The 27,520-nt window shown below is 39.9% G+C and overlaps 1 protein-coding gene across 2 annotated transcripts in view; it reads left to right on the forward strand.

The window, feature by feature from the left end:
* Positions 1 to 27,520, forward strand: part of CSMD1 (CUB and Sushi multiple domains 1) — a 2,006,418-nt gene that overhangs the window by 1,901,161 nt on the left and 77,737 nt on the right. For both annotated transcript variants that reach the window (XM_032413252.1, XM_032413253.1), the window contains exons 50-51: positions 2,839 to 3,024; positions 24,537 to 24,731. In XM_032413252.1, coding sequence (XP_032269143.1) covers positions 2,839 to 3,024; positions 24,537 to 24,731 — 381 coding nt within the window. The remainder of the gene's footprint in view (positions 1 to 2,838; positions 3,025 to 24,536; positions 24,732 to 27,520) is intronic.

A 27,520-nucleotide genomic window follows, 5' to 3' on the forward strand; every position in this document is an offset into this window, starting at 1 on the left:
TACTACTAATGATGCTTTCTTATTTATTGAACGCCTATCTTGTATGAACCCAGTTGTAGCTGTTCTGTATACATTATGTCATCTACTCCGCACAATTACCTCTGAGGTGGCCGTTATTAACCTGAAAGCAATGACACAACATTCATTAAGTCTTTTAACTAAAATCATAGAGCTGGAAAATGTCAGAGACAAGAACTAATACAGAAATCTGACTTTAAAGTCTGTGTTCTTCGACAGAAGATAATTTTAAAGGATGAGTATGTGGTCATTTGCCTCGGTTGGCTGGGAAGTATAATGCTATATTAGTATAATTCAAAAAAAGAAGATTTACTCCTTTTAGCTATAATAAAAGTAAGAACCTTCTGCATATTTTGAAAGTTGCATGCATTTAGCTCATTGACATTTAAAAAGTGCTCTAAAGAATATCTGCCACCTAGTAATCATACAAAATTCTTTGAAGGAATGAATAGATGGGTCAATACTAGACCTTAGTGGGAGGCTCCTTATCCCATGAACCTAAATTTCTAAATCTGTAAGGATTATACCATCTATCTTCATTGAATCAGAAGTGTGAGAATGTCATGGTTGATTGATTGCCAACCTTTATTTTTAGCCCTGCCAAGCAGCCTACTGTTAAGACAGTCTAGAGGGGCTGAAACCCATAGCTCAAGGCCAAACACATATTCCCAGTTGTTGATCAGAAGATAGAAAGTGGGTCTCCTTCAGTCCTTGGAATGAGGGTTTATGTGTGAAATAAGCTTCCAGATTTAGCAGAAGTAGTTAGAAAGCTTTTCTGTTTTGGCCTCCAGGGTATGAATCCCTTTAAGGTAGGGTTTCATGCATGTTTGTAGAATGGTACCTGCCGAAGAAATGTCATTTCATTTGGCACTCACTCCAAACGAGAGCTAAGAAGTAACTGGACACTTGGCATGCTTCAGCGAGCAGGAGAGAAATTTAGGTTTGTGAGAATGAACAAATGATTGTTTGAGTGAAATGCAAGAGGAATTGGTAAGGAAACAAGAGATTGGTGATCCTGAGAGATCCAATCACAAAGGACATTCACTGCATTCAATAAATTAAGATGAACGTTTTGCAAATCCCTGATACATTGCCTCAATAAAACAATGGCTTGGAAAGCCAGAGGTTATTAATTATTTTAAGTACTTTGTCCAGAATCATGTCTATATGTCTAAGCTTTTATCCCCTATCTACTGCAAATGTTTATTATAGTATGCCTCAAATATATATATATATATATATATATATATATATATATACACACACACATATATAATAAACATATATATACTTTCATATATATATGTGCTGTGTATATGTATTTTTTAAATGGTTGAAATAGCTGATTAGACATTTAAGCACAGGAGAACCTTGAGTACTTGGACTTTCCAGAAGTTTGATCTTTATCAGCCACTACATTTAAAATTTTTTTACTTCCATGATAATTTTACATAATTTTACATTGTATTTATTGAAGATTGTGCTAAAAAAAACAAAGAAGAGAACAACAGCCAGAAGACTCAGAGTGAACCACAGGTAGTTCAGTGGGCTCTTGTAGAATTAGAAGATGGTCTCAGTTGGGAGTCACAGGTCTGCTCTGTGGCCCTAGGTTCTACACAGAGTCGCTCTGATACCCTAAGCAAGTCATTTTCTCCTTCTGACCCTCAGTTCTCGTTAATTGTAAAACTGTAAGTTTATATAATTCGTTCAACCTATCCTTCCAGCTCTAACATGCTACATGTGTTTTCTCATTGGAATCAATGTGGAAACATTTTTAAATGACCCGAATTTAAAATCCATGAGGTGAATATTATCTTAAATATTGGTTGAGTAAAGGAAGGCCGTTACTTTAGTTAATGGAAAACTTCTCTTTGACAAGGACATGTGAATTCGGTATGTGTCATTGGGAATGACTCCATCTCCTTGTCCTGCCTTACTGTTCTGTTTCTTTACTGTAACTTACAGTCATGTCACTTGAGGGTTGTTTTTTGTTTGTTTTGTTTTGTTTCTTTATGTCTCATAGTAGATGAGTCTGAATCAGAACTAGGAAATTGAAGAAGGGAGTGTTACACTGAACTCCCCCTCCATCTTCTTTGTCTTTAAAACATGTCTGATTCCTTCATCCCACTTTCTTGCATGGCCTCACACTGAGAACAGGCCTGCTTAGCACCTGTAGGACCGAGGTCTATGCTCGAGGTACCCTCCCTTTCTCCTCCTGGATTTTAGTTCCTCAAGGCCCTGTGTTCTGACAGGTATTTTATAAAATAACATACTATGATCATAGATGCATCGATGATCTTGGCGAAGTCTTTTGCCTTTTATTAGAACTGTCTGGTGCTTTAAGGAAAATGAGTCATGGGGGGAGGGGAAGGTGCACATAAGGGGAGGTAAGACTGTTGACTTCAGTTCTGATTCCTGAGAAATCTCGACACCAAGGCATCGGTAGATTTTGCAATGGTAAAGATGCTGTTCCCTGCTTTCTTTGCAATGTTAAATGCAGTGGAAACCCTAACACTGTGGCATCCTGAGCACGGCCGTCTGAGAAAGCACCTCAGTGTGTTTAAACTGTTTGACGTCAGTCGGACTTACCTTCTGGGATCGTAATCACACAGATGTTTTTTTTTTTTCTGAGCAGTTTTCCATGGCTTCTCATTAACCCTCAAGATCCTTAAGACTGAAAATGTGTCCACTTATCCCACACATTAGAATTAGAAATATCTTAACAGCTTGTACATGCACTGGAGATGAACAGTAGAAACAGAACAAGGAAATATCATAAAGTGTTGTAAGAATAACTGCACTTCTGCCATTTCTTTCCAGCTGTGTCCTGTGGAATCCCTGAGTCTCCAGGAAATGGGTCATTTACGGGCAACGAGTTCACATTGGATAGTAAAGTGACGTATGAATGTAACGAGGGCTTTCAGCTGGATGCTGGCCAGCAAGCAGCCGCCGTGTGTCGGGAAGATGGATTATGGAACAACACGGGCAAGCCTCCCACGTGTAAACGTGAGTGTTCCAGTGCCTTTGCACGTCCTGGCAGATGTAATTTGGAGCGAGATTCACGGGTGAGAACTCCACATTCCTCAGTGTAGAGACCCTCTCCCACGGCCTGTGAGGCCTTGGTCTCTTGCATCGTGGTAATATTAGAGCCAATCTACATTTGCAAATGCTAAAAAAAATTAAAAAATAAGATAAAAAAATGAAACCAATCTACTCCACAGAAAATGCTCCAACCATGTAAGATAAGCTCAGCCTTCTTGAAAGTTGGTCAAATAGAATCACGTTGGTTCCGTCAGGATCTAGACGGTGTGATTTAAACAGCAAACCTTGCCCATGCTGTCACTTTCAATTTGGTTAGATGAATTCGAGAAGATGTTGAGACACATGGCCTCGCGATAGCATTCTATGCAAAATATTGAGACATAATTCAACATGAGTTTCCTCTTCGCCTCCCACCTCCTTATAAATTCCTTGAGGTTAAAGGCAGTGCCTTGCTTCTTGGTGTATCACCAACTCTACATAATACATTGGTGCTCAGTAAATGAGTCACTGATTTGTGAAGAGCAGTAAGTCTTCTGGAAAGCTCTTTATGGTATAATATTCTTAAAAAGGTCAGAAGTTTGGGCCCATGCTAGAACTGTAGTCTTAAAAAATAATAAGTACATAATGCAGAGCCAAAGACAGCAAAAGTTCACACACACACACACACACACGCACATGCACACGCATGCACACGTGTGCACAATGTGCACCAAGATTTTCATTGTATCTATATTAAAACTAGCCTCAAAGTGGAAGTAATATAACTACCTAGTTTCTAACAATTGAGAACTATATAATATTTCTACATAAACTATTTTCATTCCTATGATATTTGAAAAATGTTTCCACATGATCTTCAATTATAAAACTAGTTTATTGACCTCTTTTTGTGTGTAGTATTTTGGTCATGTTGAAATTATTTAAACTCCTTAGCTATGAACACATAAATGTTTACAGAATATAATTGACTTTTCCTCCATAGTTCTTGTTTTTCCTGTGATCATTTTCATCTATTTATTTATTTATTTAATTTATTTATTTTTGCAGAAAATTATTGCTTTTCCTGAGAGGCAGTGAGGCATTATTGAGACAATAGTAATATTTCTCACTTTTTATTTAATAAAGTACTATTTTATTATAATTAAGAAATAGTAAAGGGAGCTAGGATAATAAGATGCATCAGTAGGTTTTTAAGTTCAATCCTAGATAATTCGAGCCTAATCCTATGGATGGCAATAACACTGTATATTTTGGGCTCTGTATAGTGAGAACCATGTCCTAGGCACTTAAGACTCCGCTCACTTTGCACACACCCTAGAGGTTATGAATAATCCTTGTCAATGTAATGTGTCTACTATGTACCATATGTTTCAAATAGCTTATCTCTAAATCTCCTGACAGCTCTGAAAAGGGAGGACACACACGACCTTCCCAATGAAGTGAAAGTGCTTATCTGCAGAGTTCGGGTTGGATTACATTCTCTCTAGTTCTAAATCCTGTGCCCTTTTCATTATGCCAGTTGTTCGGCACCCTGGTTACACATAAATCTATGTAGGGAGCTTTAAAAATTACTATATGTCCAGGTCTGACTCTCAGAGATCCTGGGTTAACTAGTTTTGGGTGGAAAACAGGCATCGGTGTTTTTTTGTTTTGTTTTAAGTTCTCTGGGTGCTATGCTTAAAATGTCAAGTATGTGCTAGGTTTTAAAGGCAAAGCCATTTAAAATTTGTATAGTGTCCGAGAAAGATACAATAAATGACAAGGTAACTGTGTAAATGATGTAAATGTAATTTTTATTCTTACATCATTTTTTTTAAAATAGACTTTGTCTTTTATAACAACTTTAGGCTTATAGAAAAAATGAGCAGGAAGTACAGAGATTTCCCATATACTCCCTCCCCCACCATTATCAACATTCCCTACGAACAAATGGAGAAGTTCATTTGTTACAGGTGATGAACCTAGTTTGATACATCATTATCACTCAAAGTTCATAGCTCACATAAAGGTTCACCCTTGGCATCATACATTCTATGGGTTTGGACAAGTGAATAAATATGTGTATCCACCATTATGGTATCATACATAATTTTTCACTGCCCTAAAAATCTCCGTGCTTTGCCTGTTATCCACCCCCCCCCCACCCCTCAACACCTGGTAACCATTGATCTTTTTTTCTGTCTCCATAGTTTTGCCTTTTCCAGAATGTCATATATTTGGAATCATATATTCTGTAGCCTTTTCAGAATTTTTTTTTTCCACTTAGTGACATGCATTTAGGGTTCCTGTATGTCTTTTCATGTCTTGATAGATCATTTCTTTTTGGTGCTGCATAATATTTCATTGTCTGGATGGACCGCAGTTTATCCATTCCCCTACTGAAGGACAACTTGGTTACTTACAAGTGTTGGCTCTTATCAATAAAGCTGCTATAAGCATACAGGTGCAGGTTTTATGTGGGCATACATTTTCATCTCCTTTGAATAAATACCAAGAAGTATGATTGTTGGGTCACATGGTAAGAGTATGTTTAGTTTTCCAAAGTGGCTGCGCCATTTTGCATTCCCCCCCCCAGCAATGAGTGAGAGTTCCTGTTGCTCCCCATCCTCGTCAGCATTTGCTGTTGTCAGTGTTCTCGATTTTAGCCATTCTAATACCTGTGTAGGGGTATCTCCTTGTTGTTTTAACTTGCATTTCCCTGATGACATATGCTGTGGAACGTATTTTCATGTGCTTATTTGTCATTGGTCTACCTTCTTTGGTGAGGTTGATTTGTAGGGCTTTTGCCCACTTTTAATCAAGACGTTCACTTTATTATTGAGTTTTAAGAGTTCTTTGAATATTTTGGCTGCCAGTCCTTTATCAGAGATGCTTTTTCCAAGTATTTCCTCCCAGTCTCTGGCTTGTCTTCTCATTCTCTTGACGGTGTCTTTCTCAGAGCAGGAGTTTTCAGTTTTACTGGAGTACAACTTATCAATTCGTTCTTTCATGGAACATGCCTTTGGGGTTGTCCTTAAAAAGTTATCCCCCCAATAAAGGGTCACCTAGATTTTCTCCTATGTTACCTTCTAGGAGTTTTATACTTCACATTTGGGTCTTTGATCCATTTCAAAGTAATGTTTGTGACAGGTGTAAGGTATGTGCCTATCTTCATCTTGGCATGAGGATGTCTGGTTGTTCCAGCGCTATTTGTTGAAAGTCTATCTTTGCTCCATTTGTATTGCTTTTTGCTCCTTTGCCAAAGGTCAGTGTACTATGTGTTTGGGGGGTTTATTTCTGGGTTTAATATTCTGCTCCATCAATCTATGTGTCTTTTTTTTTTTTTTGCCAATACCACAGTGACTTCTCACTTTTGTTTTTATTTGGTTAAAACAGAATATAAAATGACACTTTTTTTTTCAAAATGTATTTAATATGAATGCAACAATTTGGAAAATTAATTGAAAGAATATTTTCCATTTTCCTACAAAATCAATCTTGTTTTTGGTTGTAAATATTTCTAGGGACATAATTGATTTTACTAAAAATGCCCCAATGGACACAGATACTTCCATGTTTTTTAAAGCTATAGGGAAAGCTTTAAAGACATCACTTTTCCTAAAGATAATCCAGCTTATTGGGGATCACACACATATAGTCTCAGTGGTATTTTTTTTGGCATTTTATTTTAACTAATATAGCATTATCTTTGGATTAATGAAAGGCTGCTCACATATGTGCCTGTTACTTCACAGATTGATGCAATGAGCAAGAACCGTGTGTCACTGTAATGTTGAATCATTTCGTCCTGAACATGTGCTGGACAGAATGCCTTGAGTATAAGCGTAAACTCTTTTTTATGTATGAGCCATATTTAAGTCTTCAGGCCATACCTCATTGGGTTAAGCAATTATGCAACCCAGATTTTTAACCCTGCTTTACAGCTTGGTCTCCAGAATGCCAATGGAAGTGGTTTCTATTTGGCAGTAAATGGGTTGCCATCATAAAACCCCAACATAAAGAACCAACTATGTCAGAATTAGGAGGCAAAGGGCCCAATATAGCTTTCTAAGTCCTTAGTTGGGGGTAGAGAAAGAAAAAAGCCAAGAATTTCAAAAAGAGAGAAGTGGACAAAATGCTTTGGATCCCATGGAGAAAGTGTGTGAGATACTCCAGGGGGCACAGAGAGCCAAAGAAATGACTCGTATGGGGAGGTGCTGTACACACCCGAGCTCATCCACCCGTTCGGTGACATGTGCTCTGTGAAGACCTCTGGTTTCGACTACTGGCATAAGAAGGTTGATAAGATAAGCCTTTGCCCTTTGGAGTCTCCACAAGTGCACAGGACCTGAGATAAATGACTGGTGCAGTCATAGCAGGAAGAGATTAGATGTTGATGGAGCCACATGCAGATGCTCAGCCTGGGATCAGCCTTTACAGAGGAGATGGCTGTCTGCTGGGATGAGTGCATGGTCCCGGGAAATAGTGGTAATAATTGGACCAATTTCTTGAATGGTCACTATAGACGTTGGACCACGTCAAACGTGTCTGTGCTACATCATTCAATTATAGTAACAATCCTATGGAGAAAATATTGCTTTCCTTATCTTACTGATTTAATAAAAAGCAAATAACTGAGATAGCCCAAATCCACAACTTGCAACCAAGTAAATGTGATTGGTCATTATAAAAACACTGAGGGAAGTATTTCAGTGTACTGTTGGAGGTCTCCTGCTGCCCCAGGGAAAGCTATATGGTGGCACTGATGGGGTAGGGATGCTTTAGGCATTTTGAAAGCACAGCGATTGTGTGTCGCTCCCAGGACCTGCCTGGGGAGGTGCTACACCGTAGTGCAATGTGAATTCAAGGCTCTGTGCAGGGAAGGGGCAGAGACAAGGGAGACGATCCTGAGATCGAGCCCCGCAAAATCAAGAGTTGGAGGCTTAACCGACTGAGCCACCCAGGCGCTTTAATAGCTCTTTTAAGACCAGTCCTGGACACCCTACTATCTTCCAAGCTGGGTTCCAAAAACTTTACAAAAATTACCCCATTTAACTCTTATGAGGTATGCAGCTGTTGTCCCGCTGGACAGATGAGAACCTCAGAGGGATTGGTTGGGAAAGTTGTCTGGTGTCAGACACAGGAAGCAGCCAATGGGGATTTGGTTCCAGGAAACCTAGGGCGACAGCCCCTTCTCCCAACTTCCATGTCCTTCTGTCCCTAATGAATCTCATGGCTTGTGAGTCTCATGTGTTATAAAACTGAGCCCAGGGACAGGAAGAGAGGTGCCACTATATAGCCTAGCATGTAATTCATTCTGGAAAGCATTAACTAGCTGACGGTGAGGGAGCCACCTTTTGTTTGAGGGTATGTGGTAGAACCAAATGATTTCAAGGCTGACATACATTTATGTCTAAAATTTTCTGGAAAAATCAGGAATGAGAGGTCTTTGGCAGGGCGAAGACAAATGTTACATCAATTAAGAGTACTATTTTGTGCCTATGTGAAAGATTATATTACACACAGAAGGTGGCCTAATTTATACATGCTTTTGAATTTTTCTGCTTCAAAATACATATTCTAGATGGACCATTGCTTTAAAGTTACAATTAAAAAATAAATCACGAAATCATTTCTTACATACAAATGAGGATCCCAGGATAAAGGAGTTATAGTATGTTCATTTAAATGGTTGTGAAATGGGAAAAAGCCAATTTGCATTTTAAAGCTTTTATTGATAGTGACTGCTATTCAGTAACACAGACAATACATAGAGTTTTTGTAACAAAATGGAAAAAAATCAACCCAAAGTTTTCTAAGTATCATTTGAAACTTTCAAGTATTTCTTGTGTCCCTATTGTCCGTTAGATTTTATCAAAGGGAGAAATGGACATTTTATTTAAGTTCTTTGGTATTCAAAGACTGGAAAACCTATTTAATCTTGGTGGGGTGGTGTTTTTTCACTTAATTTAAATTAAAGAAATTGCACAGAGTAAGCATAAAATTTTACCTCGGAGTCAGAAAATTTGGTTACTATGGAACTCTGAAATGCATATTTCCCTCAGGCCAGTTCCTCTGTGTACTTTGTTGGCATGACACGATTTTGTTTCTTTGCTGACTGCAATAGTATGTAGATCAGTACCCTGACTCTTAGGAGAAAAGAAACACTTCCGCTTTGATACGTAGTAAATGTAAATGGTAAATAAAATCTGTTGGTGTGGCCCTTAGGTTTACTGAAGGGAAGGCTGTAATAAATAACTGTTTCAGTTTGCTCACCACCCCATCCCAGAGATCTGTAAGGCAGGTGCCTGAGGCGCATTTCTTTTCATTTTAATTATTTACTGAGACTGGATTTGGATCATTGAAGATAAGATTCATGCCGGTGGCATAATAGAACGAGGGAGGCTGTTGGTATTAAAGTATGGGTTTAACAGTTTGACCAAATGATGAATAGATATGCATAATGTACTTTGCATTTAGGAGAAAGCAAAACCATTAAAATTGTCCTCTAATGAAAAACTAATTCAAAGTCCTAGTCCTGATGTATAGGTTTTCTTTTTCAATCACAGGTGTTAGTCAGTGAAGCGAGTTTGTCATGGACAATTTACTGGAGACCTACTATGTGGCAGGCATCATGAGCATGTTACCTGATCAAATGCAATGTCTGTATATTTCGGGAAAGGGAGCACAAATTAAAGCCATACCAAATAGCTTTATACGACCTGTAAATAGCCCAAACATAGGAAAACTAAGATTATATATAAATATATTATCTAGGTACTTGGCTAGCTAGCTATGTATGCATCAGCACATACGTAGGTGTATGTATTCATCTGTATAGAATACATTTATACATATACATGCACATACATGTGTGCATACATGTATAAACACGTGTATATATTTATTTATCCATATTACACACATATAAATATATGCATATATGTGTATATATTTATATTTATATATTTATATATGTGTAGTGCACATATGTGTTTTTGTAAATATAAAAGAATATTGTTTATGAAATGTTTTGGGGGATATATATTTATCCACTTAATCCCTTAGAAAATGGCCTAAAGGGGCACCTGGGTGGCTCAGTCGTTAAGCGTCTGCCTTCGGCTCAGGTCATGATCCCAGGGTCCTGGGATCGAGTCCCGCATCGGGCTCCCTGCTCGGCAGGGAGTCTGCTTCTCCCTCTCCCACTCCCCCTGCTTGTGTTCCCTCTCTCTGTCAAATAAATAAAATTTAAAAAAAAGAAAAAAAAAAGAAAATGGCCTAAAAATTGCTTATGTTGCTGTCTTCATGGATTACCCCCATTTTCAGAGTAGAATACATGTTATACTTCACATTTAGCACCTTGACAAACATCGTCTTATCCTAAATCGTGTCCCTGAACCCCTGTGTTAGGAAATCGGTTCTCCGTCTGGCATCACTGAGTTTCCACTACGTGCCAGGCATGTCATAAGCATTTGACAGTGCTTCCAGTCTCTGAGTCCTTTACCAGATCTTCGAAACACTGTTATTATCCCCATCATACAGAGGGGTCCCGGAGACCCCGAGAAGTGGAAACCCCCTAAGGTTGCACGATTGGACCACAGCGGAGTCGGGACTGAGGCCGTCTGTCTGGCGCTGGCCCTTCCATGCTAGTCGCCAGGCTCTGCACGTGTAGCTGCCGTGAGGGGCCCAGCCTCCCTACACTGTGCATCTACAAGGGACTTCAGTTAAGATGTTAGCAAAGCCCATGAAGAAAAGTCCCATCTCCACTTGATCTAAAAACATAATCATCATGTGCATATGTATTAAAAATATTACACATTAAAGCTAAAAGGAAAAGAAAAGGAAAGGTCTGCATATGAGATAGGAGGCATGAATCTATCCCTAGGGATCTTCCAAGTAAGTGTGTTTGTTACAAGATTTGGAAAAATAGCTCGGACCAGAAGGTCAGTGCAGAGCCTCAGCTGGCAACATGAGCCAGAGACCCCTGCCCAGTCTCTTGGTGCTGCGTTGCTCCACGTCCAGCCCGCCCCAGTTCGTCCCGGCTCTGCTGCAGACCCAGGGAACAGAGTCGGTGGGGTTCTGATGAGTTAGGTGAGCCTACACGAAGTTGTGAAACGTCCACTAGAAGCTTGGCTGGTTTCTGCTCCTTGATGTCAGGGTGCATCGCTTTGCAGGATGGGTTTGTGCAGCTCTGTGCAAGGCTAGGAGGCGCCGTGGCCGGCCTGCGGAAGCCTCCTTCCAGTGACCATCTAGTAGTGCCCAACCTCAACTACTGTGCATTCTGCTGGGATGAAATGTTTTCAGACGGCACAGTGGGGTTGTGCAAACTTGATATTGTTATTGAGAATGCCATTTTGGGATCTTGATACTCTGTAGGAGTTTAGATACAATTTCAGATTAGATTCAGTCCTTCTCTTTAGGATGAGCTGTGTTTTACTCTATGATTTTTCTGCTTCTTTTATTTCATTTGCAAAGATTGAACATGGCTTAGTCCAGCTTTTTGTGTTTTAACTGGAGTTGTAAACAGGTTCCCCTTGTCTCCTTGATAAACATGAGAAAGAAAAGTTTGCACTTAAGTGCTCAGTGGTAAATCTGGGTCTTGTTTCATGGAGGCCATTTATGGTCCTGAGAATTGGACTGTGTTAGTTACTATTGTCCATCTCGAAGAAACATAAACTCTGAAGGAGCAGGTGCATTTGTCCATTTGACTATGGCTGTATCTTTTTAAGTACTTGCAGAATGAATATCCTGGCCCCTGTCAGAGAAGATGTGAGGAAACTATTTTTTTTTTTTTTTTACAATTGTTTTTTAAGTTGCTGCCATGTAACCAGAGTGACTCATGAACATGAGAGGTTTTCACCCTTTTAGGCTGGATAGGTGAGCCTTTTCCCAGACAAGTAGCCAGAGATGTGTGCTCGGCCAGGCAGTCTCCTGTCAGCTGACCAGGGCTCTGCTCCTCGTGTCTGGCTCCAAAATACTTCTACATCTGGTTCAGGCACAGAGAGAGCATGCACTTATTCAAATGCAAAATAATCCTGAAAAATTGAAATTGTGCATGGTTTTATATATATAGTTTTAAGGAATTAATATATTAAACACAACACTTTAGAGATCATTCTGCATATTCTGTGCATAACTAATAATTATTCTTTTCCTTTCCATTGAATGACGAAGTTTATTAATTTTACTAAAAATAAGTCTATTGACATTTTAACTTTCATATGATGATTCTAAATCTAAAGTTATGGGAGGATAGGAAGCTTAACACACATTTCTATCTCTATGAGTTCTTGAAATAAATCTCCCCACAGAACGATGTAATGCTGGTTACTTGAAATGTTACAGTCATGTACCATCCAGAAAGATTGTTTCTTTTTTTTTTTTTTTTTTTTAAGATTTTATTTATTTATTCGTGAGAGACAGAGAGAGAGAGAGGCAGAGGGAGAAGCAGGCTCCCAAGGAGCAGAGAGCCCGATGCGGAACTCGATCCCAGGACTCTGGGATCATGACCTGAGCCGAAGGCAGACGCTTAACCATCTGAGCCACCCAGGCGCCCCCAGAAAGATTGTTTCTATACATCTGTCACCCATACTGAAGCTTTTTGAAGAAGAACATAACCAGATGCCTTGTATGATATTATGCATTGAATTACAAGAATTTAGAAACAATTTAAGCATCGCTAGAAGGAAGTTTTCAGGTTTCAAGTTTTCCAGTTTAGCCCTTCTCAAGCATGGTCATGATGCACCATGTGATCCTTTATATGTGGAGTCTTGGCATAAGGAATGTACGTAGGTACAACTTATTTATTCCGTACTGACGTCATCATAGTGCCAATCAGAGTCAGAGGATGCAGCAGACTCTTCACTCACACTGAATCTAGGTGCGTGCCTTCTCATGCACCAGCTTCCCTGGCTCCTCCCTCATCCTTTCTTTCTTTTATTTTAAGATTTTATTTATTTACTTGACAGAGAGAGACACAGCGAGAGAAGGAACACGAGCAGGGGGAGTGGGAGAGGGAGAAGCAGGCTTCCCGCTGAGCAGGGAGCCCGATGTGGGGCTCGATCCCAGGACCCTGGGGTCATGACCTGAGCCGAAGGCAGACGCTTAATGGCTGAGCCACCCAGGTGCCCCTCCCTCATCCTTTCTGCAGTAACGCACCACCAACTTTCTGGAAGCATGCATGACTGCTCACTCTTCTTTTATCTTCTCCCTTGAGGTCTCTGCTGGTCTGTTTCCAAAGTATAAAAGATTGAGGATCTGACCAATAAAGCAGGTGTCTCCATCGATTCATACAGCATTTCCTATTAGGCTTACATCAGCTGAATGGCCACTGGCTTAGACAGCAATCCCTAGTTTGTACGGTTTATCTCCATAATAGAGCCCACAGGTCCTCGGGCAGGGCTCTGGCCCTGCTCTCATGGCACTAACTATGCTAAATACACAATAATTTTAGGACTTAAGGTCATGTTCATCATAACCTACAAATTACCCAGGAGACATTGTTAAACTCTTATTTAAAACGATGCAAGGAGGCAATTCTCACTAGGGGAAATGGGAAAGGATATTTAAGCAAATGCATAAAATATTTTTAAGCAAACAATTTTCTTTCCACAAAAACTCTAAAGATGTTCCTAATTATAGGAACTGACTAGTAGCTGGCTCAGTGTCGGCTATCGGCGCATACTGGAACCATGACCTTAGAAAGCGGGGCTCATAAAACGAACAAATAGAAACAAGACACATCACCACAATGAGAAACTTTGAGGGATGTTTAGAAGCAAGTGAAAAGCCAACTTTCTAAAAGAGAGCCGTCAGTGACGTCAGTGCTGTGGATTCCTTTCTTGGAAGCACAGCGACAGAAATTGTGAAACACCAAGATTTTGTACTAGTAATCTACACTTAGATTAGCAGCACCATTTTCATCCTGTCTGGAGGTCTGTTTAGACTCATTTAGTATAATTAAAAAATAAGCCATTTAGGTAATTGAAAAAAATGGCTCTATTAGGGAACTTAGATTATAGAATTACAAAAAAAATTCTGAACAGTATTTGCCAGTATCACTACATGGATGAGGTTAATTCAATACTGGTCTCGTTTTCTTATTGAGATCAGATTTCATGGAAGGTGTTTACCTTTAAGCTATGGATAGAGTTGGAATATTAGTTTTTTGACTACAGTTAGTTATGTAAATGCTCTAGGGTCCAACTCTACTAAGATATATTTATTAAGACTAACAAAGCAGCAAAATCATAAGAAGACTGGAGCAGAAAAATGTCTGATCTCAAGAGGCTTTTGTATAAAGTTCATAATTGAATAAGGCAGTAGGTCCCAGAATGAGAAGAAATCCAGCACTTTCAGGACCAGAATGTGAGAATGTTCAGAGGGTTTAGATTCAATCAGGAATCTTGGGGATGGGGCGGGTAGGAGCTTTGAAGTGTTTGGACATTTTTTGTCTGAGGGTGAAAAGCTGAGCACTCTCAGGTGACCCATAAATTACCTGCTAGAAGTTTGCTTTTAAAACTCTATGATTTCATTCTTTATTAATTCGATACTCTTATTCTATTTTTTAAAGATTTATTTATTTATTGAGAGACAGCGTGAGCACAAGCAGGTGGAGGGGCAGAGGGAGAGGGAGAAGCAGGCTCCCCGCTGAGCAGGGAGCCCGACGTGGGGCTCAATCCCAGGACCCTGGGATCATGACCTGGGCTGAAGGCAGACGCTTCACTGACTGAGCCACCCAGGCAGCCCTCGTTACTCTTATTCTAAATAATTCACACACTAAGCATTTGGTTAAAATCTGAGGTTAAAACAAAAATCCAAAACCAAGTTATTTCCTTAAGAATCCCATACTCTCAATCCAGTCTTTATTGAGGGGATTCCTCAAGGAGCAATGTTGAAATTGGAGGATGTGGAATGCATTTCTGTTGCCTCTGTGTGGTGCTTCCCCCTAAAGACCTTATATTCATTATTTACCTAAGCCAAAGCAGGCGTGTTCTTCGGCTTCTAATGCTCCAGAGCAGAAACCAGCTTCTCCCTCCCCTGTCCAGTGAGTACAGATCATTAATGACTTGCTGAAAGCTTGCTTAAATTGTGAGTAGGAAGCACATTTATGAGGTTGATTAAATCATTTTACTCCAATGGCATCTAATTGTAATTTTATAAATCTAACTAAATGTGCTTGAACTAAACTTGGTAGTAAGAAGCACTTACCCGCATTGAGTATGATGGGGGGAAAATCTGTTGTTAAATGAGAAATGACAATTGCATCCCTGCATGTAGGGGCTGATTGGAATATCCCAGAAGATTTATGATATGGGTCTGTACTTTATGGGGGTGGGAAGGCTGAAGGGCTTTTATTTATAGTGGAATGCTGTCATTGTCTGAATATCTTAAACAAAACAACTGTTAGTCTTCCTACTTTGCCACAGGCTGAATGAGTCTATAATAAATCAGAATCACTCATGGTAAAATTAAAAGCTAGGATTTCTCAAGTAAAATGCAGAATATTTTGTGTTGTCACTGACATGTTCACAAGATAGAGAAAGTGTGTTTCTTTGTGTGTGTGTGCACAGCTTTGTATTATCTGTACTTTCAACTGAGCTGATTTGAGAAGTATCGTTTTGGGATTTTTTACTTTGTCAAGCACGTCAACACTTAATGCTATGAACTATGTCAAATACTGGGTAATGGTCAGGGGCACATGTGTTCTTGAATTTGTTGAAATCTAAGAAAATGGCCCCATGAGAGTTGTTTTCTTTAAGATGATAGAAGAGAATCTATATTTCCTATTTCTTTTAGATTTTATTTATTTATTTGAGAGAGAGAGAGAGAGCACAAGCAAGGGGAGTGGGAGAGGGAGAAGCAGACTCCCTGCTAAGCAGGGAACCCTATGAGGGACTGGATCCCCAGGACCCTGAGATCATGACCTGAGTGGAAGGCAGATGCTTAACTCACTGAGCTGCCCAGGCGCCCCTGTATTTCCTCTTATTTTAAGGAAAGAATATAAGGTAAACTGGCCGATTGTGTACTTCCTACCAAGCCAGCTAAACCTACATTTTTTTAATTTAATTTTTTCAACCTATATTTATTGAAAGTATTTGATTTCCCTAAGGTAGACCTGGCAACTTATTCACTTATAATTGTCATAAAAACTGATTTATAGCATTTATGTAAACGGAATGCTTTCTCTTGTTATATTTTCCAGATGAACTAACATTTTAAAACATTTTTTTTAATTATGTCATTATTTATACAACATTCATAGGCTAGTGTGTCTGCAGTCTTCACTGAGTTAATTCTGAAAACCGTGTCCAGTGTCACTTGTTTTAATGACATGTCGAATAAACACAACTTTCTTGCATTGTTTCTAGTGGTGGAGGAAATGACAGCATCCGAGAAATAAAACATGGGACCCGGGTGAAGTCTGGCTTGGGTGAGCCTGAGCTGACTTGCTTATCCATAAAACAGAACTAACAATGAAAACACCAGTTTTCCCTGTCACAGTGCTGTTGTGAGGATCAACTTAGTGTAAAATTATATGTACAATTCCATATACAATGTGAAAGGGACTTTTTGGGAAACATGACACGAATGCAAGTCATTATCAGCCCTCTGTGGCTGCAGGTAACTGGGGAGGACGGGCAGGTACATGGGCCAAACCGCAGGGAATCCCAGTCTAAGATAGTTTCTTAAGGAAGAATTAAGTATTTTCTTTAGAACTCTCAGCACAGTGGCATTCACACTGCTTTACGTTGGCTTCTGACTATAATTCCACATTGTCTTTGTAAGTCTTAGCGGAGACACGCAAGTTCCCTCCCAGCTGGCTTTGACAGGCGGGGCCCCTGGGCCAAAGTGGGAAACCGCAGAAATTGCCCCCCGTGGACCTCAGCGCGCTCCTCCCTTCCTGCCTCCCGGGGGTCCTACTCTCCTGCTCCTTGCTCGAGCTCTTAGCTCCAGCTTCCTTTAACCCGCCATCCTGCAGATGCTCAGTCGTACCTTACCCCATTCTTCCGCTCTGTATAATGTCACCACATGAGAACGTCCCCATAGGGCAAAATACCCAGTGGTACACGCATCGGTCGCCGCACCTGCCTGAACGTGGCGTGCATTTGCATTCCTCCTCTGTCTTATATTATTGTTGACCATTCTTTTTTCCCCTCAAAGTATTGATGTCGTGGGAAGAAATAAAAAATTAAGAATATCACAAAAACAGGCTGTTTTTTTAAGTAACCCCTTGTTAAACAATTATGCATTGACTTATGTAATCGTTTAGCATGTGTCATATTTATATGGTAAATATTGTATGCACGCATAGTTTATGTCTGTGTACATGCATGTGCGTGCGTGCACAGGGGTGTGTGACACTTCTGTGTGTCACATGCATTTTTGTGCCACAACACAGCATCTTCTTTCATGGCTTTTAGTTTAATTGTTTTGAGTTTTTTCCCTAAAAAAAATTCTCTCAATTTTCATTTTTTTTTTCCAGCCTATTTTCCTTTAAAATGTATTTATTTTTCTTTAAATACAATGTTCTCTTAGGCTCATAGTCCTAAATCCTCTGATCAGCTGATGGGCTTTCCTCTGGCATGGCTCACGTGTGGGCAGCCTGGGACCCACAGAAAGAGTGACAGAAGGAGGGGAAGCCATACGAAGTCTCGTCCTCCAGCGACAACCACATCTACGCTCTCGGCATGCCTTCTGCCTCATCTCCCTGCCACCACTTTTCTGGGCTCCAAGGCCCTCCTTCCAGGGGGATCCTGGACTGCGCTCTCATCAGCCCAGCCTCCCTGTGTGCACTGTGCTTTCTCCTGTTCCCACACACAGAGCAGAAGTCGCCGTCCCGTCGACCCACTCAGGGCTTTCCCCCGAAGTATTCTTCCAGACAAAGCTCTTCACCAGATTCTGTGGTTCTCATTAATCCAATTGGAACCAGTTTGGATGAATATTTGCCTGAAGAATGAGCCTATGTCACGTTGGAGGAAGAGTGGATTTCAGCCACAGAGTCCTGCAGGTGCAAAGTGTGGACTGGTGGTCGTGCGCCCTGTAGGGAGTTGTTGGGGAGGTCACAGCTGGTGTGTCTCGGCAGGTAAGGGAGGCTGGATCCTACAGTTGTTCTTTTACAGTGACTTCAAACCAGGGAACCACAGTCCTAAGGAATGCAAACTATTCCCAAGGTCTGTCAGAGAGGAAAGTTTTAAGAAGATCAATGTCCAAATCCTAAATATCCAAATGAACTTTTCTTTCAGGTCACCTTGTCTGAGTGGTTCTCTAACACAGGGTATTTCTCTCTCCTCGTTCCTTCCAAAATTTCTTCACAAAAGAGATGCCTGCCTGCAGTCTCACAAACCATGTACTTCTTAGAGCCCCTGATATCTGGTTTCATTACTCAGGCACTGGAATTAAACCAGTGAGGTACTAGGACGGGGGAGTACAAGCAGACCAGGGGCAGAGAATGCAGAGTCCAGGACACATTGGGTTGAATTCTGACAAAGGCATAATGTGGGAAAAGGTGGTCTTTGGAGCAAGTGGTTCACTGGAAACACATACGGAAAACATGAATCTTGAGCTCTACACCTCCGCATGTACAAAATTGATGCAAGATGATTACAGACCTGAGTGAGAAAGGTCAGACCTAAAGCTTCTGTGAAAATACAGCCTCACGGAATCTGTCATCCCCCCGCATGAGCTTGGGTTAGGGAAAGACTTCAAAAGAACACCCTTTAAATCTCCAGTACCAAAGGGAAAAGAAGATACATGGGACTCCATTAAATTTTAATATTCCATCTCTCAAAGCACCTGTTTAAGAGCCTGGTCAAGGCAAACCCAAAAAGGGCAAAGATATTTGAAGGATGTGTATCAAACACAGACAGTTTAGAGAACTCCAGTAAGAAGAATGCAGAATGTCCAGTAGCTACCACTAGCCTCCCATGTCGGAACTGTCAAGTTTATAGAATAAAAAAGACTGGGCATCAGGCGTTGACAAGAATGTGAAAAATTGGAGCTGGTGAACGTGGGAGTTGATACATTCTTTCGGGAGAAGACTTGGTAGCAGGTGTGGATGCTGAAAATACCATTTATGAGCCCACATTTCCGCTCTGAGAAAAACGCCCACAGATACGCGTAAGTGCACTCATCCAAGGACACACGCAAAGGTCGTGCAGCGTTAGAAGGCAGGCTTACATCCTTAGGTGCGGTTGACATCCCCTCTGTCCTTGAAGCATGTGTGCCGGTGGTCGGGGGGGGCCCGGGTGGGCTTCTGGGGTGCAGCTAACGTTCCGATTCTTCATGCTGATCACACGAGGGTGTGTTTACTATGTAAAAATCTGCCTAACTATGTAATATGAATTTGTGCACTTTCTGTTTGGATCTTTCCATACAAATTTACCTGAATACCTAAAAAGCAGGAAGAAACCAACAATCCAAACGACAACAAAAAAGAGAAATAAAGAAACAGACCGAAAACTGTCAGAGCACCAAACGGAGGTAAAAATACAGAACATTGGTGCGAGTCTGCAGAAATGAGTGGTTTTCTTTGTGCAAATCTAGTGGCTTCCAGCTCTTTGTTTTCGATGAAATTTAAGGAGTTCTCTCTCAAACAGTTTCTGATAATGGTGATATTTGGTTTTATAGCCAGAGAGGTGTGTGAAGAGAGGAGTTTGTTAGAGATCACTCTAACAAACTATTTCCTTTACCTTCCGTGAATAAAATATCTATAACAAAACACTTGTTCAAAGTAAAAATATAGCAATAAAATTGACACTCAAACTTGTCGCTTTCTAAAAATCAGTAATGCATAAATAAAAAGGCTTATCTCTAAGTCACTAATGTATCATGAATGTATATCAAAATGGATAGCACAGCGTATTGTAAATGAAATCCCACTTTCTTCCTTTAAAATATTATAAAAATTATTATAGCTTTAATTTGATCAGTTATATATTATAAAGAAAATGACAACAAAATTTTGCAGCTGGTAAATGTCCCAGGACTAGTTATAAAGGACTTTCAAACCTAAAATCACATTAGAATGTGTTTCTGTAGGGATTGTGGAATGGAACAGTTCAAGGGAACACAGAATGAAATAAATTTGGGGGTAGCCTTGTATTTTGTAAAAATGAATATTTGGAAGTTTCAAATCACTGTTTTTTTTTTTTTTTTTTATTGTCTTGGATCTGAGGAAAAGTGATTTTTTTACATCAGGTATAAATGGTTACCATAACTTGTTTGTCATATAACTGTCAATTATTTAAACTTAAGAGGACAACTTTTAGGTTTTTAATGAAAAAGTGTAAGGAGAGAAATACACATATATTTTAAATTTCTTTAAGGGCATGCGGGTGGAGTTTTTCACCAAAATTAAGAGCTTGCTTGTGGACGAGGGGTAAGGAGGTGGGATGAGCATGTGCAGGGGAAGGGGGTGGTGTGGGGAGGGCCAGCAAATCTGTCCCTGCCGGGGAGGGGTGGGGAGAAACGCTGTGGAAACCGGAGTCCGGTTCTGACCTGGGAGACCGGGGCTGCTCACCTCACAGAAACGCCAAGGGGAGATTGGAGGCAGTATTTGGGGCCTGCAAAGTGTCCTGTGTCGACTCAAGTCCCATTTCTTCGCACAAGGCCCGGAATTTGGGCACAGGGCCAAGGCCACCGGGGGCCGGGCAGGGGGGGAAGCCTCTTGTGACACGTCCCCCCACCCCCTACAGGCAACACCCGCTCAGGGCTCACTGGTTTCTGGGGCTGCTGGTGTGGTTTGCATGTGAGTGTGGACATGCATTTAGAGAAGACTGTCCGAGGGGCCCTTTTCCCTGCTGCCTGGAGGAAACTGTCTTCTCACACCAACGTGGTTTACCTTCCTGGGATTGCAGCGCCCAGGCCATGCCCTCGCTCGCTCACACTCAGACACTTGCTAGTCTTGCTCCCTCAGAGCATCTTTGAAAATATTAAACAGAATCACAATGGCAGCTATGTTATTTTATTTTATTTTATTTTATTTTATTTTATTTTATTTTAATTGTGTTAGTTACCATACATTACATCATTAGTTTTTGATGTAGTGTTCCATGATTCATTGTTTTCGTATAACACCCAGTGCTCCATGCAGAATGTGCCCTCTTTAATACCCATCACCAGGCTAACCCATCCCCCCACCTTCCTCCCCTCTAGAACCCTCAGTCTGTCTCTCAGAATCCATAGTCTCTCATGGTTCATCTCCCCCTCCGATTTCCCCCCCTTCGTTTTTCCCTTCCTTCTCCTAATGTCCTCCATGCTATTCCTTATGTTCCACAAATAAATGAAACCATATGATAATTGACTTTCTCAGCAATTTCTAAGAACCTCCCCCTGCCCCCTCTTTGGAGAAAAAAAGGCCAGGTGGACTTCCACATTAAATATCTATTCCAGTCTCACTTCTCTCTTTACTCAGGTTTCCATCCCCATGCTGTTATCACCTCCACTTCTTTGGGTTTTTTTGTTTTTTGTTTTTTGTTTTCTTCTACATCTTCTTAGTACATTATTTTCCAAAGCAGAAGTGCACACACACACACACACACATTTATAAATATGTCATCAGCACCTGTTTAAGGGCAGACATTATACTCAAGGAAAAAATGTGAAAAGACAGTGTTTACAGTGAAAGAGCTTATAGCCTGCCAGGGAGAAAGAGATTCAAGCCAACAATTAAACCAGAATCAAATAATTGCAAAGCAAACCAAATAGCATGTTCACAAAGAAGAGTTAATCATCCAGAATTTGCAGATTACCACTGTAGGTAATATTAGCTCCAAGAAAACGACCGATTCCACTGGGCATGCCCCATCAGATCCTTCCGGGCTGAAGCAGAGCTTGTAAGAGTTAGTTCATGCAACTGAAAACAATCAAATCCATTTTAGAAGCACCCTTCTTGGTGAAATGAAATGAATTTTATTTGAAATAGGCATTGGGATTGAAGCTGAGTTATGGATTTACAAGGTTATAGGCACTGAAGACTTTTCAGAAATAGCTATCCTGCCTGGAATTCTAAAGGTATTCCAGTTAGAGAAAATTCTTACTTGTATCGGTAGGTAAAATGCTTGAATATCCATATAAATTTTGTTGTTTTTTTTATTCAGTGATAGTTAACATACAGTGTTATATTAGTTGCAGGTGTACAATATAGTGATTCAACAATTCTATACCTTACTCAGTACTCATCATGATAAGTGTGCCCTTAATCCCCTTCACCCATTCTCCCCCATCTTCCACCCACCTGCCCTCTGACGACCACCCACTTTGTTTCTATATGTAAGAGTGTGGTTGTCTCTTTTTTCTTTGTTCATTGGTTTTGTTTCCTAAATTCCACATATGAGTGAAATCAGATGCTATCTGTCTTTCTCTGACTGACTTATTTCACTTAGCATAATACCCTCTAGTTCCATCCATGTCATTGCAATGGGCAAGATTTTATTCTTTTTTATGGCTGAGTACTGTTCCAGTGTGTGTGTGTGTGTGTGTGTGTGTGTGTGTGTGTGTGTGTGTACACACCGTATCTTTGTTCGTTCATCTATTGATGGACACTTGGGCTGCTTCCAGATTCTTGGCTACAGTAAATAATTCTGCAGTAAACATAGGGGAGCATGTATCTTTTCAAATTAGTGTTTTTGTTTTCTTTGATTAAATACCCAGTAGTGGAATTACTGGAACAAATGGTAATTCTATTTTTGACTTTTTGAGGAAACTCCATGCTGTTTTCCAGAGTGGCTGAAGTCTGCGTTCCCATCAACAGTGCATGAGGGTTCCCCTTTCTCCAGCCTGATCAGCATTTGTTGTTTCTTGAGTTTTTGATTCTAGCCATTCTGACAGGTGTGATGTGGTATTTCATGGTGGTTTTGACTTGTATTTCCCTGATGGTAAGTGATGTTGAGCATCTTTTCGTGTGTCTGTTGGTCCTCTATATCTTCATTGGAATAGTGTCTATTCAGGTCATCTGCCCATTTTTTAATTGGGTTATTTGGTGTTCAGTCATATAAGTTCTTTATATAGCTTGGATATTAATGTCTTAGTGGGTGTATCTTTTGCAAATATATTCTCCCAATCAGTAGGTTGTCTTTTTGTTTTGTTGGTGGTTTCCTCTGCTGTGCAGAAGGTTTTTTATTTTGGTGCAGTCCCAATAGTTTAATTTTGCTTTTGCTTCTCTTGCCGAAGGAGACGTATCTAGAAAAATGTTTCCACAGCCAATGTCAAAGAAATTATTGACTGTCTCTTCTTCTAGGATTTTTATGGTTTTAGGTCTCACATGTAGGACTTTTGAATATCCATTTTGAATCCATATAAATTTTGGATAATCATTTTATTTAAAAATATTTAAGAGAAATAGATCTAAGGATTACTTTTAAATTAGCAAATCCTTTTCACATTTTAAACCTCATTGATATGATCATCATAATACAAAAAGTCCTTTTTTCAGTTTATTTGCTCATGGTATTGGTAAATTACTGATGGAAAATGCAATAAGCTTTTTGTAACATTTAGATATGCCTAATTCAATTATAATAAACTTGTATAGAATTTACTTTTCAATTTAATTTACTTTTAAATAAATAAAATTATTTATTAATATGATTCTGAAAAAGCTATGGTTTCTCTAGCTACATCTTCCAGGCTCAATAAATTAATCTGTGGGGTCAATTCTGAAGGTGGTTTACTGTGGTGGATGTTCATATTTGAAGAAGTAGAGTTCTAACTTTGTAAAATTCATTTCAAATATTATTGTTCCTTTCAGAAAATATATACTCACAAACATTAAATTTTGCGTATATTTTCAGCATATTTGCAGATCCCTTGAAGCCCACTCCAGGAGAATGGCAAGACTACCACCTTTGCTATTATCACCATTGTTATATTTGTAGCTACTGCTCTTTATTAAGTAGTTACTGTAATTCTAGGCTTTCTCCTAAGAGCAGGAAAAGATTGTCTCCTTTGAGATCTATTAAACATGTATCTGTGCAGTATTAATGCAGTGTGCATATAAAACTGTGTGCCTATAAATCCAGTAACATACAGAATGTATTATATAGGTGTGTTTCATAGGGAGGAAGGGAATGAGGGCATCCAATTTTCTGATGTGTCCAAGCTGGTTTTCAATTATTCAATTCTATTCCAAGTTTCTCAGAGGAAATGGAGACAAATTATATGTAAGATTTTTCTATGCATGTGCTCATTTACCTGATGAAGATTTTCCACCCAAATGCACTGTACAAGTTTGTGTGGGTGATTTCGCCCTTTACACCACAATGTCACTGCAAGATCACCAATGCCCCTGCAGTGAGGCTATCGAGGCCATTTTATATCCATGATCGTCCCTCTGTGACTATGTAGGTAGTAGAGAAAAGTACCTGAAATAATAGGTAATGGCTTCTGTTTTGCACAGCAAGATCAGTTTCGTATAGAAGGGTCTTACCATTAAAAGCAAACATGATCTGATCCCTTGAGAAAAAAAAATGGTGATGTTAAGTATGTTTCTTTTCTAGCGGTAACTTGTCCCAGCATTGAAGCTCAGCTCTCAGATCACGTCACCTGGAGACTGGTTTCAGGATCGTTGAATGAGTACGGAGCTCAGGTGGTGCTCAGCTGCAGTCCTGGTTATTCCCTAGAGGGCCAGAGGCTGGTACAGTGCCAAGCTAACGGAACTTGGAGCATAGGCGAAGAGAGGCCCAGATGTCGAGGTGAGTGGCGGGTACCCTTCCCAGATAACGTAGCCATTCTGAATGATTGACATCACTGGCAACCACCTTTTAACCCACCCCTGTAAGCCTTGTAGATTAATAATATAACAAAATGGTATTTCTTGTCATTATAATGATGAATATGGATTTTTATGTGACATGCTTAGAACCTGACTGCTGAATTAAATGTTGAATGTTGTCTTTTCCTTATTAATGATGCATTTTATATACTTTAAAATATTAGAAATATTCAAATATTCAAATCAGCTCAAAAACAGATCCAGGCCTATGTTTAAAAAGATAACTCTTATTCCATGCACTGACTATTCAAAACTTCTAATTAGGATCGTGGGAAATAGTATTTATGCTGAAGATATTGTATGCTCAAATAATGAGTGTCTTGAAAAGGGAGATTATTATTCTCATAGGTACAAGATAAGCTGTTAAGCCTTTGAGTGGGTTTCATAATAAATATGAATAAATAGAAAAATAAGACAATATTAGTGTTGTTCAGAGCATTATTTGATTCTGATATATTTAACATACACTCTTTAGCAGGTTGTTCACAGGAAGTTATCATGCACAAATCAAGTAGTTAGACCAGTGTCAAATGTATAAAACACATAGCTTTGTAAGAATAAACCAGAATAAAATCAGAAAAAGGACCAAAGAATTAATGCTTTGCTGCCTTTGATATGGTCATTCTAATTCAACTTTTAATAGAACCAATGGTAATAAACATATATTAAGCTCTTCACCGAGAACACAAAGATAAATTAGGGAGGGTCGGTGAACTTCAGGGGCTCACTCATAGTCAAGGTGGACAGCACCCCTAGATCCCCAAACTGCCTGAAGCGTGTTTTCCAGAGTAATTATTAATGGTTGCTGGTCATTCTCACAAGTGTCCTGGTTTGACTCATTATCTGGTCACTGAACTCATAGTGCATTTCCTCTGTGTTCCCCTCCATCTGAGTTAGTGCATCCCCCTTCCCACACCCACGCCCGTCATCCTCAAAGGTACCCACCGTGAAGCTCAGCGCTGTGATTCAGAGACTCAGTCATTAAGGTCAGCAAGGAGAGTGGAGGAGAAAGATTTGGGAGCCTCTACCTTTTGCCTATCTCAGACTTTTCTAGCCAACACCCTTTTTGTCAGTTTCAAACTGAATCAGAGTCTTAAAAATAGGCACACATTAAGTTCTTGGGAGTGGGAAGTTCACTTCTGTGGATGCAACAGTCTAGTCTAGTTTTTGCTCGTCTCTCTAGCTGTCTGGGGCACCAGGGGAGGATCATGTCAAGTGGATATTTGCTATGCCCCACACTTTATACTAAAGGCTCAAATCTCCATTCCAGAACTGACACTTATAAGAAGACTCATATTTAGAAGAGTGTTTACGAAACCAGGCCTTCCTGATTGTTGAACCAACCTCCTTAGCAGCAAGTTTCCACCTTCTTTTGGGGGGAAGAAAGCAACACTGGGGTTCTATCATCCACAGATTGTATTTTTGTCTCCATCCTTCTGAAATTCTAGAAAGTCTGTCCTTCTGACTCTAATAGACTTCAATCTGGTGATTGCAATACTGAGTTTGGTCTAGGAACAACAACCAGAAATCCATGTGTGTGGGGATATCTCCCACCAACTTAGCACACAGATGGATTTCGTAAATTGTCAGCTATTCATTGACTGGCCTTGCTTGGCATGAGTTGTTATTATCACACTTTGTTACTTGTCTCTCTTGAATGTCATCGTGGACATGTGGCCTTGTCCAGAGTCAGGGGGGTCCATGAAGTCATTGCTTGCTATTTGTGTGTGTTTTTATTTTATTTTATTTTATTTATTTTTTATCAAGGTTGGTAGTTCACATCATCACAGTGTGGCCAGAGAGAGTCCCTTCTCCCTGACTCCATCTTGTCCTTCTAATGTTTTTGAAGTTGTCCCTGTTTTCTCATAAAGACAGGAAGTTTTATGCTCATCCTGAGGGTTTTTTTTTTTTTTTTTTTCTGGCCTAAACATGGAATCAGCCATTCTCCAAGGAGCCCTTTTAGTGGAAAATGGTGTTAGAGACCCACTTGTGTGCCCAAGGGTATGCATCATGTTGTTCATGTTATCAGTGGGTAGAGAAAGCTGACACCAAGCCTATCATTATTTTTGTGACCAAACTGAAATTTTTCTGTTTTCTTTCCCCCAAAAGACTTGATACGGATATTTTTGATTAATTTATATCTCTACTGATTTTTTTTTAAGTTTTGCACTAACAAAAGAGAGTATCAAAGATGTTCTTGTTTCAGAACATTGATGTGTCAGTGAGATATCACAATTTCTAACATTGTGTTCAAATTGTGGTGTGATCTGAAAACTCAGCAGTCTTCACCTCCCCCTCCCCAGTCCTCTCTTTGGTTGAAATGTTTTGGAAGTGATTCCAGAGAACACAAGCCTAGAAACCCCCTCACCTATGCCATTCTATAAACCTCTATGGGACATATACCCCAGACTCTTGGACAGTAGTGGTTCTCAAGATCATTCATCCCAGGCATCTCATAGTGTTAAACACTGTTGAGGACCTGTCTTCATTCTCTGTTGCTATAGAATCATTAAAACACAATGTAAAACAACACAGATTTGTTATGTCAGAGTTTCTGGGGGCAGATGTTTGCCACTTTTTAGCTGGGTCTTCTGCTGAAGGTTGAGATCAAGGTATTGGCTGTGTCCTTATCTGGAGCCCCAACTGGGGGAAGATGGGCCACACTGTTTGTTGATGGAATTTGTGTCCATGCAATTTAGGGCTGAGTCC

The sequence above is a fragment of the Phoca vitulina genome, unplaced genomic scaffold (genome assembly GCF_004348235.1).
Source record: "Phoca vitulina isolate PV1807 unplaced genomic scaffold, GSC_HSeal_1.0 scaffold15, whole genome shotgun sequence".
NCBI classification, from domain to species: Eukaryota; Metazoa; Chordata; class Mammalia; order Carnivora; family Phocidae; genus Phoca; species Phoca vitulina.